We start from the raw sequence: 18183 nt of genomic DNA on the forward strand, positions 1-18183 counted from the left end.
AGGAACCTTTAGAGATGCTTTCAGCAAGTTCATTGCAGAGCCACAAAATAAACATCTTCTGTTATTCATTTTTGTTCACATTTTGCTAGGTGCTTATGTCATTCAAAAAAGAGGCACGGCAAAAAAAAAAAAATCTCAAACATCAAAGTTAAGACAGAAATGTAGAGAAAATTTCAGCCAACTTTTGATTTCTTTAACATTTACTAGCACCTATTAAACAATGGAAAATCCAGGATGGAATGTAACAATATTATGAGAAGGAAGGTTGCTGCTCACCTTATGGCGGAGATGCTGAGTCACAGATAGACACCAAAAAAGATTTTCACACTTAAAGCTTTCAGCCAATGGACTTTGTCAACAACACACACACACACACACACACACACACACACACACACACACGTGACTGCAGTCTCAGGCAACTGAAACCACACTGCGAGCAGCAGCACCAGTGCATGATGGGAGAGGCGGCTGGGTGGGGGAAAGGAGAAGGCTGGGACAGGGAGGGGGAGGGATAATATGATGGGGATGGCAGACAGTGAAGTGCTGCAGGTTAAGTGGCGGGAAGGGAAGAGGTGAGGAGGGGAGGGGGGAAGTAGCGGAAAAGGAGAGATCTAGAGAGAAGTACATTAAAAAATAAACAAAAAAATAAAATAAATAAAAAAAGATCAAAGAAGAGGTGGAATTATGGCTGTGTAGTGCTGGAATGGGAGCCGGGGAAGGGATGGATGGGTGAGGACAGCGATTAACGTAGGTTGACGCTAGAAGTGTTACGGTAACGTAGGATGTATTGCAGGGAAAGTTCCCACCTGCGCAATTCAGAAAAGCTGGTGTTGGTGGGAAGGATCCATATGGCACAGGCTGTGTAGCAGTCATTGAAATGAAGGATATCATGTTTGACAGTGTGTTCAGCAACAGGGTGGTCCATTTGTTTCTAGGCCACAGTTTGCCAGTGACCATTCATGCAGACAGCCAGCTTGCTGGTTGTCATGCCTACATAGAATGCAGCACAGTGGTTGCAGCTTAGCTTGTAGATCACATGACCGGTTTCACATGTAGCCCTGCCTTTTATGGGATAGGTGACGTTGGTGGCCGAACTGGAATAGGTGGTGGTGGGAGGATGTATGGGACAGGTCTTGCATCTTGGCCTATTACTGGGGTATGAGCCATGAGGTAAGGCACTGCGAGCTGGGTTTGTGTTTCAGTGGACAGCGGAACACCACAGTGGGAGCGGTGGGAAGGATGGTGGGCGGGACATATCTCATTTAAGGGCACAACAAGAGTTAATCAAAACCCTGGGAGAGAATGTAATTTAGTTGCTCCAGTCCTGGGAGGTACTGAATTTCGAGGGGAATGCTTCTCTGTGGGCCGACGATAGGGCTTTGGGAGGTGGTGGGAGACTGGAAAGATAAGGCACAGGAGATTTGTTTTTGTACAAGGTTGGGATGGCAATTACAGTCAGCGAAGGCTTCAGTGAGACCCTTGGTATATTTCGACAGGGACTGCTCATCACTGCAGATGCAATGACCATGAGTGGCTAGGCTGTGTGGAAAGGACTCCTTGGTATGGAATGGGTGGCAACTGTCGAAGTGGAGGTACTGCTGGCAGTTAGTAGGTTCGATATGGATGGAGGTACTGATGTAGCCATCTTCGAGGTGGAGGCCAACTTCTAGGAAGGTGGCTTGTTGGGTTGAGTACGACCAGGTGAAGCAAATGGGGGAGAAGTTGTTGAGGTTCTGGAGGAATGTGGATAGGGTGTCCCCACCTTCGATCCAGATAGCAAAGATCCTAATGCCCATGGCCTTACCACTTTTGAACAGTACGTTTCCCAATGCCCGATGGATTCCAAAACAACAACCTCCTTCCTAGTAGCCATGACCAATTATATCCTCACCCACAATTACTTCTCCTTTGAAGGCATTACCTACAAACAAATCCGGTGTACAGCTATGGGCACGTGCATGGCACCATCCTATGCCAACCTATTCACGGCCCATCTAGAGGAATCCATCCTAAACACCCAGAATACTAAACCCCCCCAGATTCATTGATGACACCTCATGTCTCATACCCCTGTAATAGGCCTAGATGCGAGACCTGTCCCATACATCCTCCCACCACTACCTATTCCAGTCTGGTCACCAACATCACCTATCCCACCAAAGGCAGGGCTACCTTTGAAACGAATCATGTGGTCTACAAGCTAAGCTGCAGCTGTTGTGCTGGATTCTATGTAGCCATGACAACCAACAAGCTCTGTCGGCATATATGGCCACCAACAAATGGTGGCCAAGAAACAAGTGGCCCACGCTGTTGCTGAACACGCTGCCAAACAAGCTATCCTTCATTACATTGACTGCTTCACAGCCTGTGCCATATTGATCCTTCCCAACAACACCAGTTTGTCTGAATTGCATAGGTGGGAACTTTCCCTGCAATACATCCTACGTTCCCGTAACCCTCCTGGCCTCAACCCTCATTAGCTGCTGTCCTCAGACATCCAGCCCCTTCCCTGCTCCCATTCCAGCACTATACAGCTGTCATTCCACCACCACACCCAGACTATTTTCTCTTTTTCATTTATTTTATTTCTTTATTTATTTCTCCCTATGTCTCTCCTTTTCCACTACTTCCCCCCCCCCTCCCCTCCCCACCTCTCCCCTGCCCACTACCCAACCTGCAGCACTTCACTGTCAGCCATGCCCACCATACTATCTCTCCCCCTCCCTGTCCCAGCCTCCTCCTTTCCCCCATCCAGTCGTCACTCCCATCACGCAAAGGTGCTGCTGCTTGCAGTGTGGTTTCTGTTGTCTGAGACTGCTGTTGTGTGTGGGTAACATTTGTGTGTGTGTTTGTGTGTGCGTATGTGTGTGTGTTGTTGAAAAAGGCCATTGGCCGAAAGCTTAAAGTGTGAAAATCTTTTTATTGTGCCTATCTGCGACTCATAATCTCTGCTATATGGTGACTAGCAACCTTCCTCCTCATAATATTGTTACTAGCACATTATGGCTTCTTTCCCCTGTCTTTTAAGTGTTTTCCTCATAATGACTCAGCAATTGAAATTCTGATGTTTGCTTTTGTTGTTTCCAATCAACCCAGATTTAGTAATTCCAGCTTACAGAATTACAATATCTCTCCAATCAGATTATTATTGTTAATATAGGACCAGGTGAAGCACCTGCCTCTGATATGAGATTGTATCAGGTGCCACATTTCTTTCATATTCTCGCTATGCATTTTCTTCCATCCAAGTTGTTTCTGCATTGTATTCCCTGGCGTCTTGGCTCACCTTCCTCATGAGAATTTTGTGGTTGATGGTTCGTCTGTCTTATATATCCAAGCCAGTATCCTCTGTATCTTTTCTTACTTCAGTGGTTCACTTTATGTTCTTAATGCTTCCTGTGCACCCCAAGATCAGTTTAGTTTGTCAGGTGTCTGTCATTCGTTTGATATGTGTAGCGTCATTGCCACAGATACTACTACACGGCCGCGCCAACACAAGGTCGGCAGCCCGTCATCTGCCAAGCACACTGTACTCTAACGGGCTGTGCAGCTTGACGGAACTGGAGTGTGCCTCATTCACTTCTTAGCTAGATTTCAACCTAGGCAGACACACTTTCAAGATACTTGTTTTGTCTCTTGTCTTCTCCGCAGTCTGCAGCCTTCTTTTGTCTTATTGGGTCCCAAGATGTGTGTAGTGTTTTTTTAGTTTCTTGATATTTTCTAGTGCACCTTTCTGATTCTTGTGCAACATTTCTGATCCATATAAGTTTTCTGGTTTGATTAGCGTTGTACTATCACATTTTTAGATTAGGTGTTAGGTATGATTTATTGTACATGTTTACATTTTTCCAGAATGCTTTACTTATCTTCTGAGTTCTCTGTTCTTGAACTACTGTTTCTATCCTATTTGTCTGCATCAATTTACCACGATACTTGAATTTGTAGACACTCTTGATCTCACCAAATTTTATCAAATTCTTTTTTGGTGCATCTTTATGCTTTTACACAAATTCTGTTTCTTCAAAGGTGGTCAACCTCTTCAGCTCTCTCTTTCAGGACTTATATTTGCTTTACTGCAGTTTCTTTGTTATCTTTAAGGACTGCAAAATTCTCAGTGAATGTCAGACAGCATTTGGTTTTCCTCCCTAACCTGACGGGTTTCTTAAGTATCTGTATCTTCAATTGTTTCTCCTATTTAATATCATTTTTGTCTGACAGTGTATTGAACAACAGTGGTGAAATACCATCATCCTGTCTCACACCTGTTCCAATCTCACAGGATATACTCCATGAATCTAATTTTAGATACTGTGCTGTCATAAGCTGTCACCAGCACACCGGTTAGCAAAGATGAAGCGTGAAGTTCGATTAGCAGGTGCTGGATCAAGTGCGTCTAGGAGAGGAGAGGCCAGAAACACACCCACAAGCAACACGCCTCCAATGCCCTCTCAACAGCATGTATTTAGGCCGCCACCACTGACCGGAGGGCCTCACTCACTCATTCACTCACTCATCCAGTTTGGCATCTGTCAGTTTATGCAGAGCGGGTGTAGTTTATCACAGACTACAACAATATACAGCGACCGGATTAGTGAAGGTAGTGGGACTGGTTCACCTCAACCAGAATTGCACTTTACATCAATCTACATGAAGACTATTGCTGATGAGCTTGTACCACAAAACATGGACTCTATTCAGTTAAGTAAATATATACATTTCATGTAAATAAGGAACCGTATTAATCCACGTGTGCATTTGTGTTGTAGAAATAGGATACCGGCCACCCATAACAACACCATCTCAACTGCTTCCTTGTGGTACAAGAATCTACAGATATGGTGTTTGTTAGAGTCTGCTTAATAGTGTTCACTATCTTCTTGTTGAAGTCCTCTCTGAATCAGTTTTCATTATCATCATCCTTGTTCAATAAAGAAAAATGATGTAAGACTTATTAAATGAGGCTATCAAAAGTTTGCATATATTGTAATTGAAATTTTGAGCAATTTTCATTTTCAGGAAAATGCACTGAAGAGCCAAAGAAACTGATACACCTGCCTTATATCGTGTAGGGACCCCGTGACCATGCAGAAGTGCTGCAACATGGCTTGGCATGGATTCAACTAATGTCTGAAGTAGTGCTGGAGGGAATTGACACTGTGAATAGATCCATAAGAGTATGAGGGGGTGGAGATCACTTCTGAACAGCACCTTGCAAGGCATCCCAGATATGCTCAATAATGTTCATGTCTGAGGAGGTTAGTGGCCAGCAGAACTGTTTAAACTCAGAAGAGTGTTCCTGGAGCCTTCTGTACCAATTCTGGACCTATGGGGTGTCGCATTGTCCTACTGGTCGGAATGCACAATGGACATGAATGAATGTAGGTGATCAGACAGGATGCTTACATGTGTGTCACCTGTCACAGTAGTATCTAGATGTATCAGGAGTCCCATATCACTCCAACTGCACACGCCCCTCACCAGCTTGAACATCCCCTGCTGACAGGCAGGGTACATGGATTCACTGGGTTGTCTCCATATCTGTACATGTCTATCCACTCGATCGAATTTTAAATGAGACTTGTATGACCGAGCAACATGTTACCATGTTATCATCATCAAAAATCCAATGTCTATGTTGATCGGCCCAGGCAAGGCATAGAGCTTCAGTGTAATGCAGTCATCAAAGGTACATGAGTGGGCCTTTAGCTCCAAAAGCCCATATCGATGATGTTTCACTGCATATGTTCACATGCTGACATTTGTTGATGGCCCAGTATTAAATCTGCAGCAGTTTGCAGAAGGGTTGCACTTCTGTCACATTGGACGATTCTCTTCGGTCATTGTTGGTCCCGTTCTTGCAGGATCTTCTTCTGACCACAATGATGTCAGAGATTTGATGTTTTACCGGATTTCTGATATTCACGGAACACTCGTGAAATGATCATACAGGAAAACCCCACTTCATCGCTATTGATGCTGTGTCCCATCGCTCATGCACCGACTGTAACACCACATTCAGAATCAATTAAATCTTGATAACCCACCATTGTAGCAGCAGTAACTGACCTAACAACTGGGCCAGACACTTGTAATATATAGGTGCTGCCGACTACAGTGCCGTAATCTGCCTGTTTACATATCTCTGTATTTGAATACACATGCCTACACTAGTTTCTTTGGCATTCAATGTAAAAATACTAATATGCCAAAACAGATATATACAAAACAATGTTAGTAATATATCTACTGGATTGGAACTTTAATAGTGGCAACTATTTGCTTACAGCTCATACAAAATAGGTGCATGTTTCAAAGTTTTACTGATCTCCAAAGTAGTCACCAGCATTATGTATAACCCAATGCCAGCAATGTGAAAGTCATAGAATACTCTTAGCAGTGCCAGTTGTGTTAACAGTTCGAGCAGCATGGTCTATTGCCCGATGAATTTGTAGCAGTTCTGAAGCGAAAGCCATGAAGTGTTTCCTTCAGTTTAGAAATTGAGTTGAACTCGAGAGGGCTTAAGTCAGAGGAGAAGGTGATATAGCACTTAGCAGCACCATGAGTCAAACAAATCAGTAACAGCTTGCATTTACATGCTTGAGCATTGTCCTGCAAAATGATAGTCAGGTCCTGCACAAAGTGTCATCACTTCTGTCTCTAAGCTGGTCGTAGGTTGTGTTCCAAAAATGAACAGCATAGAGACAGAAGTGATGACACTTTCTGCAGGAGCTGATCATCATTTTGCAGGACAATGCTCAAGCATGCACAGTGCAAATTGTTACTGATTTGTTTGACTGATGGGGCTGCAAAGTGCTATACCACCTACTGCACTCCCCTGACTTAAGCACTCGTGAGTTCAACTCGATTTCTAAACTGAAGGAAACATTTCATGGCATTCGCTTCAGAACTGCTACAAATTCATCGTGCAATAGACCGCATCGCTCAAACTGTCAACACAGCTGGCACTGCTAAGAGTATCCTATGACATCCACATCACTGGCAATGGGTTATACACAATGCTCGTGACTACTCTGAAGGTCAGTAAAACTTTGAAACCGTACCTATTTAGTACGAGCTGTAAATAAATATTTGCCACTATTAAAGTTCCAACCCTCATATATTCTATTGTTTTAATGATCCATTTGACAGTTGGATTAAAAATTGGAAATTTACATGTGGATGAAGAATTACAGATAACTGTGACTGCACGCAGTATGTACATTCAGTAAAAACAAGTGCAAAAAGAAATGGATGAGTGGGGAATGGAGCGATGAGTGGGAAAAAAGACTGCATAAGGTGATTTAAATTAACAAGTGAGGAAGCTGGGTTTGATAATTTTAAAATTAAAAGTGGGCTTTGTAACAGATATTTGTAATCATAGTATAAAAAGATATTGACTAGACACAGATGTACAAATGAAACACTGTCAACAACAGAAAGTAGATAAGTTACTGTCACGGTTTTGTGCACTTTTTTTGTCTGGACAAAAGATCAAAATGAAGGCTGTACATATGCCTATGTGTATATTTATTGTCATGCTACTTGCTTGAAAATGACGAATGCTCAAAATTGCAACTGCAATAAATAATTTGTTTTTGGCACCCCTAAACAGTAACTACCACATTTGACAGTTATATGCAACATGTGGACCCCTTCCTCATACAACTATTAGTTAAGTATTGACATTCTGCTTCATTTACAGATGATCAGTTTTAGTTATAGACTAGAGAAAAATCGTTAGTATTTAATGACCTGAAAATTAACAAACACTGTTAAAACAGGCAAATGTAGGTTTCAATGATGAGAAATAATATTACTTAATTATATTCAGTGTAAAATACTCACCTGTGCACAAACTTCTTACTTTCCAGGTATGACAGTGCAGTACTAAGTTGATATGTATACTGCAGCAGTGTAGCTAAGGTGAGTATATGACGGTTGCTCTGGAGATATGCCCTCATCTCCCCTAACCTCGCCAGTTCCATTACAATCCAGATGGGGCTCTCTGAGCAGACTCCAATTAACTTGATGATGTGGGGATGATCAAACTGCTGCATTATGTCTGCAAAATATTACACAGCAATTCACTGTTAAAAGTCAGTACCAGACTGTTCCTATCGGACTGATCTGTAATTCATCATTCATCAGCACTACAAATACAGGATATCAAAGTATTTTTTTTCTTTGTCTTCAGCTTTTTGTTTCAGGATATTAGTGAAAACATTAATTAGGCATGAGAGATTTGTCAAGATAAATTTGTAACAAGTTTAGATTGTCTGTGATAGCCTATAAATATATTCTTAAAGTAGGTTAATCATTAAATGGAAGCACCAAACTTCACAGTGTCAAACAATTTTCTCACATATTACAATTCTATCTTGTCAGGCAAATGGAGTGAACTTCTTCCATCAAACAAAGCTAACAATTATTCTCATTACAGTTCAGTTGGGTACCTGCTGACTGCTGCACTAGTTACTGACATCAAATTTTTAACTTGTGACTATGCTCTTAGACGTTAGTTGAAATTGTTGGATACATATGTTTTGAGATTTACAGAATAATGTCGATGTGACTCAACATATATACTTACGTGTTATACCTAGACAATCATACAGATTAATGCAGGAGTGAAACACCAGTTAATGAGGTCAACCCATTATTAGTAATATTCAGGTATCACTATAAATTTTCAATTTTACAGTATTTTTCAAACATGAAAGACAGGAGTAAAAAATCTACAAGATAGGTCACATCATCTTCACTAGCCTTGAATATTACTCATCCTGCACTGCCACATGCGTGCGTTATAACATGTCATCAAGGAGGAATATACATCTGTGTATGTAATGTTCTGTCTGTTCAAAGAAAAATCCCAGTTCTATAACTCTGCTCCATTGCCGTAATTTTTATGTATCTGATCTCCAATCAACACCTCCTTAAGATTTTAAATAAGTTGACTTGTGTCCTCACAGGAAGTTCTGAATGACCACACTTTAACAGACAAGAATGCTGCATCTACAAACAATATTTCACAGAGAATCACAAATCTACATCTACATCCTTAATTGGCAAACCACAGAAGTGCAAGGCTGAGAGAAATTCCCACTGTACCACACATTAGAGTTTCGTTCTGATTCATGTGTGTGCAGAGCCCTTAGGGATAACTGCTTAAATGTTTCATATGTAATGAAAATACTACAACAGAAAATTGTTTGTTTAAGAACTTGATAGTGTCCAACTGAGACGGAGCACAAGCTCGGAGAGGCCCCAGTCAGGGCACTAAACCAGCATTTGACTTCAGTCATTTGAGGAAACAACAGAAAAGCCAAATCAAGAGCTCAGATGTGGATCTGAATGTGGTTACTCCAAATAGCAAAACAGGAATTCACCAAAAGAAAATACAGATACACACACTCACAGCAGTCATCCTAACCATTTATGCACCAGCAGAACCTAATATTTGTCTCAGTGTAGTGAGTAGCACAACACAGAAACAACACTATATTTCTTTCTTTCCCACTGTTTGACGGCAAGTACAAATAATTGCAGAACATGATTATAACTGAGGAGACTCCAGAACGGAAACTATATAGGTCAACAAAGGTAGGCAATTATCTATCTACAGACTGGTATGTGGCACTCCGATATAAACTCATGCTCATAAATTAAGGATAATGATGATACATGGTGAAACAACACTGTGGTAGGTGGTTTGCGGGTTTAAATCACCTCAGGGTATGACCATGCAGTGCATTTGACCTGTGATCGTCACATGGTGGTGCTGACAGCTGTCCACATACGCAGAGGGGTGTTGGTGCATGTCAGAGTACAGTGCAGCGAGTAAGTGTGCAGACATTTTCAGACATGCTAATCATGACTGTGTATTGAAAATGGCTAAAAGAACACATATTGATGGCGTTATGAGGGGTAGAATACTAGGGTGACTGGAGGCTGGTCAAACACAGCAGGTTGTAGCACGGACCCTCCGTATGCCACAAAGTGTGATCTCAAGATTATGGCAATGATTCCAGCAGACAGGATATCTCACTATCAGTGACCGCAGATGGCCATGGAGTACTGCAGGTAGCCTTGCTCGGGACCTTACCGCAGCCACTAGAACAGTTGTCTCCACACACACATTCTACAGACAACTGAACAGACATGGTTTATTTGCCCAGAGACCTGCAAGGTGCATTCCACTTATCCCTGGTCACAGGAGAGCCCGTAAAGCCTGGTGTCAAGAACACAGTACATGGTCACTGCAACAGTGGTCCCAGGTTATGTTCACGGAAGAGTCTAGGTATAGTCCGAAAAGTGATTCTCACCGGGTTTTCATATGGTGTGAACCAGGAACCAGATACCAATCCCTTAATGTTCTTGAAAGGGACCTGTATGGAGGTCGTGGTATGATGGCGTGGGGTGGGATTCTGATTGGTGCGTGTCCACCCCTGCATGTCTTTGACAGAGGAACTGTAACAGGTCAGGTGTATCGGGACGTCATTTTTCACCAGTATGTCCGCCTTTTCAGGGGGTGCAGTGGCTTCCACCCTCCTCCTGATGGATGATAATGCACGGCCCCACCGAGCTGCCATTGTGCAGGAGTACCTTGAAACAGAAGATATCAGGCGAATGGAGTGGCCTGCCTGTTCTTCAGACCTAAACCCCATAAAGCATGTCTGGGATGCTCTCATTCAATGTATCGCTGCACGTCTTCAAACCCCTAGGACACTCCAGGAGTTCTGATAGGCACTGGTGCAAGAATGGGAGGCTATATCCCAGCAGCTGCTTGACCACCTAATCCAGAGTATGCCAACTCATTGTCTGGCCTGTGTACATGTGCATGGTGATCATGTGATGATGTCGGGGTACACGTGCAGGAAACAGTGGCATTTTGTAGCACATGTGTTTTGGGACAGTTTTCTCAACTTATCACCAATACCGTGCACTTACAGATCTGTGACATGTGTGTTCCCTATGTGGCTAGTCTATTAGTGACAGTTTTGTGTAGTGCCACATTGTGTGGCACCTCATTCTGCAATTATCCTTAATTTATGAGCATGAGTGTCTATAGCAGCATAGAAAAATTCACTAGCTTTCAAGTTATCACTTTCTTTTACAATTTAAGCACTATTTTGCACATAAAATAAAACAGTAACAATAGCCCCAACATTCTATCATCACTGTTTTGTTCAAAATTTAATATTATTAGAAATGTAAAAAGAAGATGACCCTTGTGATGACACAGATATGCTGAATCTTGTCCAGGCTAGGAAATCAATAAGAATGTGTGTGTTTCAAAAACAAACTGAATCCATTTCCATAGTTATTCTGTAAATATGGCTATTTTGGGTCATTACAGACCAAATGATTATTGTTTCTGGTATTCACCTAAAATGTATTGTGGAAGGATAAAAAATAAGTGAAGATGGTAACATTGAGATGAGAATTACAAAAAACAAAAAAAATTAAAATTTAGTTTTAACACTAACTAAGAGGCTGGGAGAAACACTACATTTGTTGTTGACACTCACTCTCTCACTCTCTCTCTCTCTCTCTCTCTCTCTCTCTCTCTCTCTCTCTCTCTCTCTCTCTCTCTCTCTCCCCCTCCCCAATCTTAAGTTAGTGAAAGGCGATTCTTGGAGATACGAATATACACTTTCTGAGGTAATAAATGTCTGCAAAGACAGAAATTCATTTTCTCAAGTACAGAGAAAAAAGTTCATACAGTAAATCTGAGTGTGATAAAGGGTGAGCAGGGCGTTTACCCTTTAACTTTTCATTAAAAGTAGTGTTCTTACATTTTTCAGGAAAAATTAATTCAAAGCAAGTAGAAGTTGTAATTTATGATAGTAAACTTAGCAGAGTACAAATACAATTATAATAATCTGACAGCAACTGTGAAGGTAAGGTAAGTCTGAGGAGGAGGAGGAGGAGGAGGACCAGGAGGAGGGACTCTTCAACAGTCAGACTACATTTCAAAATATAGTCAGTCTGTAAATTCAAGAGCGAGCAACGCTTTTGGTGGGGGAAGTGGCCCTCCCTGGAAGAACCCTGGCACTGTCCTACAGCGGTACCCAAAATCTGTTGCTCGTTACCTGTCTAACAGTGTAGTTCAGCGTGCAGTGATATATGTCAACTCTGTTCATGGGGTCTTAGTTGCCAGTGTTTGTCAGTTAACTTTGTATACTTATGGATATACTTTGGTATCTGAAAGTGATGGATAATCGCTCTGCATTGCAAGAAAATGTGCAGAATATGAAGAATAGGAAGCATTTGCAGAGTAACGAGCCCTTGATCATCTCTAATGTTGTTACAGTGTGTATTAAAGAGACAACACATAAAGAACTGTTGGCTAATATTACAAGTCCCAATCAAAGGCCTGCAATTCATGCAAACATCAGCCTTGCTGTAGTAGGATGCATAAGAAAGGAGTGCAAAAATAAACCACATGGTTTATTGGAATTGCCACAAAGGAAAACTAATAATTTTGGGAGAAAATCCATCATTATAGACAGTTTCACAAAATCGGTCACTCAATAAATGATGGAAGACTTTTACATAAATTAAAAAATAGTGCTGACATTATGGAAATTACTTACTGCTGTAAAAAAATCCATTTCCCTTGGCAGAAAGATGTTTTACACAAGACACTATGTGAAGTGGGATTTACCTGGAAAAGATCTGTAAGTAAGCAGAAGATTCTGGTAGAGAGAACAGATGTAATTCACTGACAATTTAAGTACTTGATCCAACTGAGGAAATTAAGGGAGCAAGGCAGAAACTTCTTTTATACTGATGCACCTTGGGTAGACAACAACATTTCTTACAGAAAATGTTGGCAGGGTCCTGGCATTGATGGCATTATGGACAAAGTTAGTGGAAGCAATAGGTTTGTCGTGGTCAGTATCAGCTCAAAAGATGGGTTTTTATGCACAGTTAACTTATTAAGTGGAATGTGCAACAGGAGCTACCATATGGCAAATGATCTACAAAAATTTTTCAAATTGGATATCGACTAAATTAATTCCGAATCTGCCACTGAACTGTGTTAATGTTATGGACAATACTTCATATCACAACAAGGAGTATAACAAAAGTCCAACAGATCCTTGGATAAAAGAGGAAAGATGGAATTGTTATTAAGGAAACATGGTGGAAAATGATTTGTCAATTAGAAAAACAAAATTACTTGATTTAATTAAACAACATAAGCCAGAAGACAAAGTATTTGAAATTAATAAAATACTTGAAGCTCATGGACACACAATGCTGTGACTTCCATCATATAACTGTGACTTAAATTCAATTGGACAGGTGTGGGCAAAATTCAAAAATTTTGTAAGAGGAAGAAATATATATGGAGATATTTGCATGAGGAAGTTACTGCTGTTGATGAAAGAAGGTATGTAGCAACTTTCCGAGTATCCATTTTTTATTCCAACCTAAATTTTGAAGAAACCAAAAAAAGCATAGACAAACACTTCTTACAGTTTTTGAAACTATAACTCCAGATGATTGGAGTGCATACTGTCTCCATGTAGAGAAACTTGAAAAAGAGTTCTGGGTTAAGGGTGGGATTGTTGAAGACATACTAGATGCCATAGTTATTAATTTAGAAAGTGACGACAATGATGATAATGACAGAGGCACTGTTAATGATGACCTTTAAAATAACAAATTATGTGAATGGGCAACGAATAATTTCTTAAAAAATACAGTACATTGTGTATGCTTTCAAGCATGAGTATGTTCATATACTATAAAGTTTCGTTTAATAGAAATTTACTGCAAGTACTAAAATTGTTAAACAGTTTTCCAAGGTAAATGCAGTCATATGTCATCCAAAGCAACAAATACCTTTATCACTAACTGAACAAAATTAGCATGGTAAAATTAACTGATTTCTTGCTAACAGCGTGTGATTCAGTCACATAAAACTTTTGATTCTTATGGAAAAGCAGCATTTGAATGTATTCTGTCACTAAAACTCTATCTCAGTTACTATTCACCTGCTTCTAAGACACACTGCTTAAGATACGTATGCAATAGCTATCCTAAACACTGCTGAAATTTCCTTTGAAACATGCACACTGATTTTGGACTTCTGTACAAAAAGCTTGACATTCGTGATGCATTCACATACTGATTTTTATTTTTTTTTCTAAGAACTTTATTTGTTAATCTACAGCAATGCTATCCTCTTCAAAATATTCCCCATTACTTACTACATACTTATGCTGATGTTTTTTACAATTCCAGAAACACTTTTGGAATTGTTTCTTTGGGATGGTTTATAGCTCTCTTAACTATACATTTTTAATCTCATCTATCATTGTAAAACCACTGCACTGCACTGCCTGCTTTGAAATGTTCATATCACTTGTAAGCCCTTGTTTTATTCATAGCAGACTCATCAAAAGCAATACTTAACATTTCTAAAAGTTTAATATACTTTATTCCATTCTTATAACAAAATTTAATAGAAACTCTCTGATCTACACTCCTGGAAATTGAAATAAGAACACCGTGAATTCATTGTCCCAGGAAGGGGAAACTTTATTGACACATTCCTGGGGTCAGATACATCACATGATCACACTGACAGAACCACAGGCACATAGACACAGGCAACAGAGCATGCACAATGTCGGCACTAGTACAGTGTATATCCACCTTTCGCAACAATGCAGGCTGCTATTCTCCCATGGAGACGATCGTAGAGATGCTGGATGTAGTCCTGTGGAATGGCTTGCCATGCCATTTCCACCTGGCGCCTCAGTTGGACCAGCGTTCGTGCTGGACGTGCAGACCGCGTGAGACGACGCTTCATCCAGTCCCAAACATGCTCAATGGGGGACAGATCCGGAGATCTTGCTGGCCAGGGTAGTTGACTTACACCTTCTAGAGCACGTTGGGTGGCACGGGATACATGCGGACGTGCATTGTCCTGTTGGAACAGCAAGTTCCCTTGCCGGTCTAGGAATGGTAGAACGATGGGTTCGATGACGGTTTGGATGTACCGTGCACTATTCAGTGTCCCCTCGACGATCACCAGTGGTGTACGGCCAGTGTAGGAGATCGCTCCCCACACCATGATGCCGGGTGTTGGCCCTGTGTGCCTCGGTCGTATGCAGTCCTGATTGTGGCGCTCACCTGCACGGCGCCAAACACGCATACGACCATCATTGGCACCAAGGCAGAAGCGACTCTCATCGCTGAAGACGACACGTCTCCATTCGTCCCTCCATTCACGCCTGTCGCGACACCACTTGAGGCGGGCTGCACGATGTTGGGGCGTGAGCGGAAGACGGCCTAACGGTGTGCGGGACCGTAGCCCAGCTTCATGGAGACGGTTGCGAATGGTCCTCGCCAATACCCCAGGAGCAACAGTGTCCCTAATTTGCTGGGAAGTGGCGGTGCGTTCCCCTACAGCACTGCGTAGGATCCTATGGTCTTGGCGTGCATCCGTGCGTCGCTGCGGTCCGGTCCCAGGTCGACGGGCACGTGCACCTTCCGCCGACCACTGGCGACAACATCGATGTACTGTGGAGACCTCACGCCCCACGTGTTGAGCAATTCGGCGGTACGTCCACCCGGCCTCCCGCATGCCCACTATACGCCCTCGCTCAAAGTCCGTCAACTGCACATACGGTTCACGTCCACGCTGTCGCGGCATGCTACCAGTGTTAAAGACTGCGATGGAGCTCCGTATGCCACGGCAAACTGGCTGAGACTGACGGCGGCGGTGCACAAATGCTGCGCAGCTAGCGCCATTCGACGGCCAACACCGCGGTTCCTGGTGTGTCCGCTGTGCCGTGCGTGTGATCATTGCTTGTACAGCCCTCTCGCAGTGTCCGGAGCAAGTATGGTGGGTCTGACACACCGGTGTCAATGTGTTCTTTTTTCCATTTCCAGGAGTGTATTTATATACAAAACAAATAATCATTAGTGCTACCAAAACACATGTAACATTTTTCATAGCTGACAACAGACTAAATACCCAATATGCATAACATTGTACAGATACTTTTCAGACATGTTTGTGAAGACAGTGACAAAACACGTAGTACAAATCAGACCAATACAACATGCGAAATTATAAATTTCTCGTTACTTTTTAAACACTCTTCATGTTGCAAGAATTGTTATGTTTCAATGCAGCCCTTCCAAGAAAACTTCTACCTTTTACTAGAAACACAAAGTAAGAACAAGCCTTACATTCTACAGATTGAGTGCACTATATGGGGCGTGTTTTATTACGAGCAGTAAAGGAACATACGTTTACATGAACAGATATTTGGTTCTATGTTTGTAGTACAATCCTGATTTCTGTTCCTATGTTAATATTGTTTACTCTACAATGTTGTGTTTTGGAAGGAACTATCATCTTTTGTATTCCTTATGGTCCCAATGTATTTATCTAACAATAAATGCTGCCGGGACATATCTGTACACGGCATCACCACAGATTTCAAGCGCGCGCTGCAGCAGGGCCAGTACTACATTATGAAACAGCCTGTAGAAGCACCTAGTCACTTATCTGGGTAGACAGAGTGGGGTCTTGCTCACTCACTCAAGTTCATGGACAGACTATACAGGCTTCTCAACTGGAAGGCCATAATTTTACCATTGTAACAACTCAATTGTCTTCTGTATTATAACGTCACAAAATAACCTCCACTGCACATTTGTGGCATTTAAAATTTAAAGAAATATTAGGGTTTAATGTTGTGTCAATAACAATTTCATTACAGGTGAAGCTCAATCTCAGATTAGAGTAGACCATATCTTTGTCAAAGGAACAATCTTAAAATATGCCTCAATCACATAAAGCCTAGATTTAGATGGAATTTGGGGGCTGGTTCTCCTGGGTGTAAGCACTGGAAGTTCCATTACTTTACATGTTCTATACTTACATGCTTCCTCCAGAAACTTCTCAGCAGTGGCAAGATCGGCATCAGCTTTGCAGGTCTTTACTGCAACAGGTACCGGTGTTCCATCGGCAGCTCTGAACGTGCCTTTGTGAACGTCCCCGAACTGGCCCTCACCAATTGTTTCACCCAGCTCAACACGGCTACGGTCCAGTTCATAATCCTTTGCTGCAACCAAGATTCCCACAGTGAACTATTTCCAGTTAACAAAAAAACAACAGCACTTTTTATTTCTGGGAAACTAAACACAGATCCTAAACAATACTTGCAGTGTGTGGGCAAGTATCAACTATTGCTTCTTTGCTGCGACCCGTGTGATACTGACAATTTGGTAGTCATTGGTTTCATACTGGCACATCTCAAAATTTATTGCTTTACATCTGCATTAGGGCTTCTGAAGAATTCTTAGTTTTTGAATTCAGTTATCTCATAAACAATATTATCTCCATTTTATGTATTATGAATGAATAGTTCCATTTCTTCCACTATGTCCATTCTTTTACTTTTTCAGGTTTCGTACAAAATTTCAAGATTGCCTTGTCCTGTGTCTTTAATGTGTGTTGCTAATGCTGATTTCTTATATTTTCCCAGTCTATGAGAGCCTATATGCTCTAGTCAAGTTCTGAAATTTCTGCCAGCCAGTCCAACATAATATTTATTGTATTAGGTGCTGGTAATTTCGTAAATGCCAGATGCACCAAGAACTGTATCTGATTGTTTCATACTGTGGATGAGCTTGTTATTTAGGTGGTTAGTGGTGCAAATGCTGATTTTTACATATGTGTTTTTGAATACTCTAGCTATGAATTACCCACTAAATTTATCAGAAATTATACAAAATGGCATTTTTAAACATTTAACTGCTGGGGTGCTGTCAGCTGTGAGTGTAATTTGCTATTTCTTGTTCACATTATTGTTTCTCTGCTGAGACATTGTATTAATGAACATTGGATCTATGAAACATATACTGCAAAATATGTTATGGTTTTCTATGTCATGGTGGAGTTCTGTATATCAAATTGAAAATTTGTTGGTTCTGTATAGCACTGATTTATATGCCACATTTTTGGTGGATGTGGGATGTGCAGAACTGTTTGATATAGTTCTGTCAGAGCCAGTATGCTTTCTGTGAGGACTGAAAGACACCTGCGAGTTCTGTTTTGATATTTTCATGTCAAGGAAAGGTATGGTGTTGTCCTTTTCATCCTAAAAAGTTAATTGGATTTTATTATGAAGACTACTGAATTTA

At 41.4% G+C, this 18183-nt stretch overlaps 1 protein-coding gene across 5 annotated transcripts in view; it reads right to left on the reverse strand.

Annotated features, from left to right (window-relative positions):
* Positions 1 to 18183, reverse strand: part of LOC124802503 (focal adhesion kinase 1) — a 762075-nt gene that overhangs the window by 93581 nt on the left and 650311 nt on the right. For all 5 annotated transcript variants that reach the window (XM_047263324.1, XM_047263323.1, XM_047263326.1 and 2 more), the window contains 2 exons: positions 16920 to 17102; positions 7849 to 8065 (listed from right to left, as the gene is read on the reverse strand). In XM_047263324.1, the coding sequence (XP_047119280.1) occupies positions 7849 to 8065; positions 16920 to 17102 (400 nt within the window). The remainder of the gene's footprint in view (positions 1 to 7848; positions 8066 to 16919; positions 17103 to 18183) is intronic.

The sequence above is a fragment of the Schistocerca piceifrons genome, chromosome 6, assembly GCF_021461385.2.
Source record: "Schistocerca piceifrons isolate TAMUIC-IGC-003096 chromosome 6, iqSchPice1.1, whole genome shotgun sequence".
Classification (NCBI taxonomy): domain Eukaryota; kingdom Metazoa; phylum Arthropoda; class Insecta; order Orthoptera; family Acrididae; genus Schistocerca; species Schistocerca piceifrons.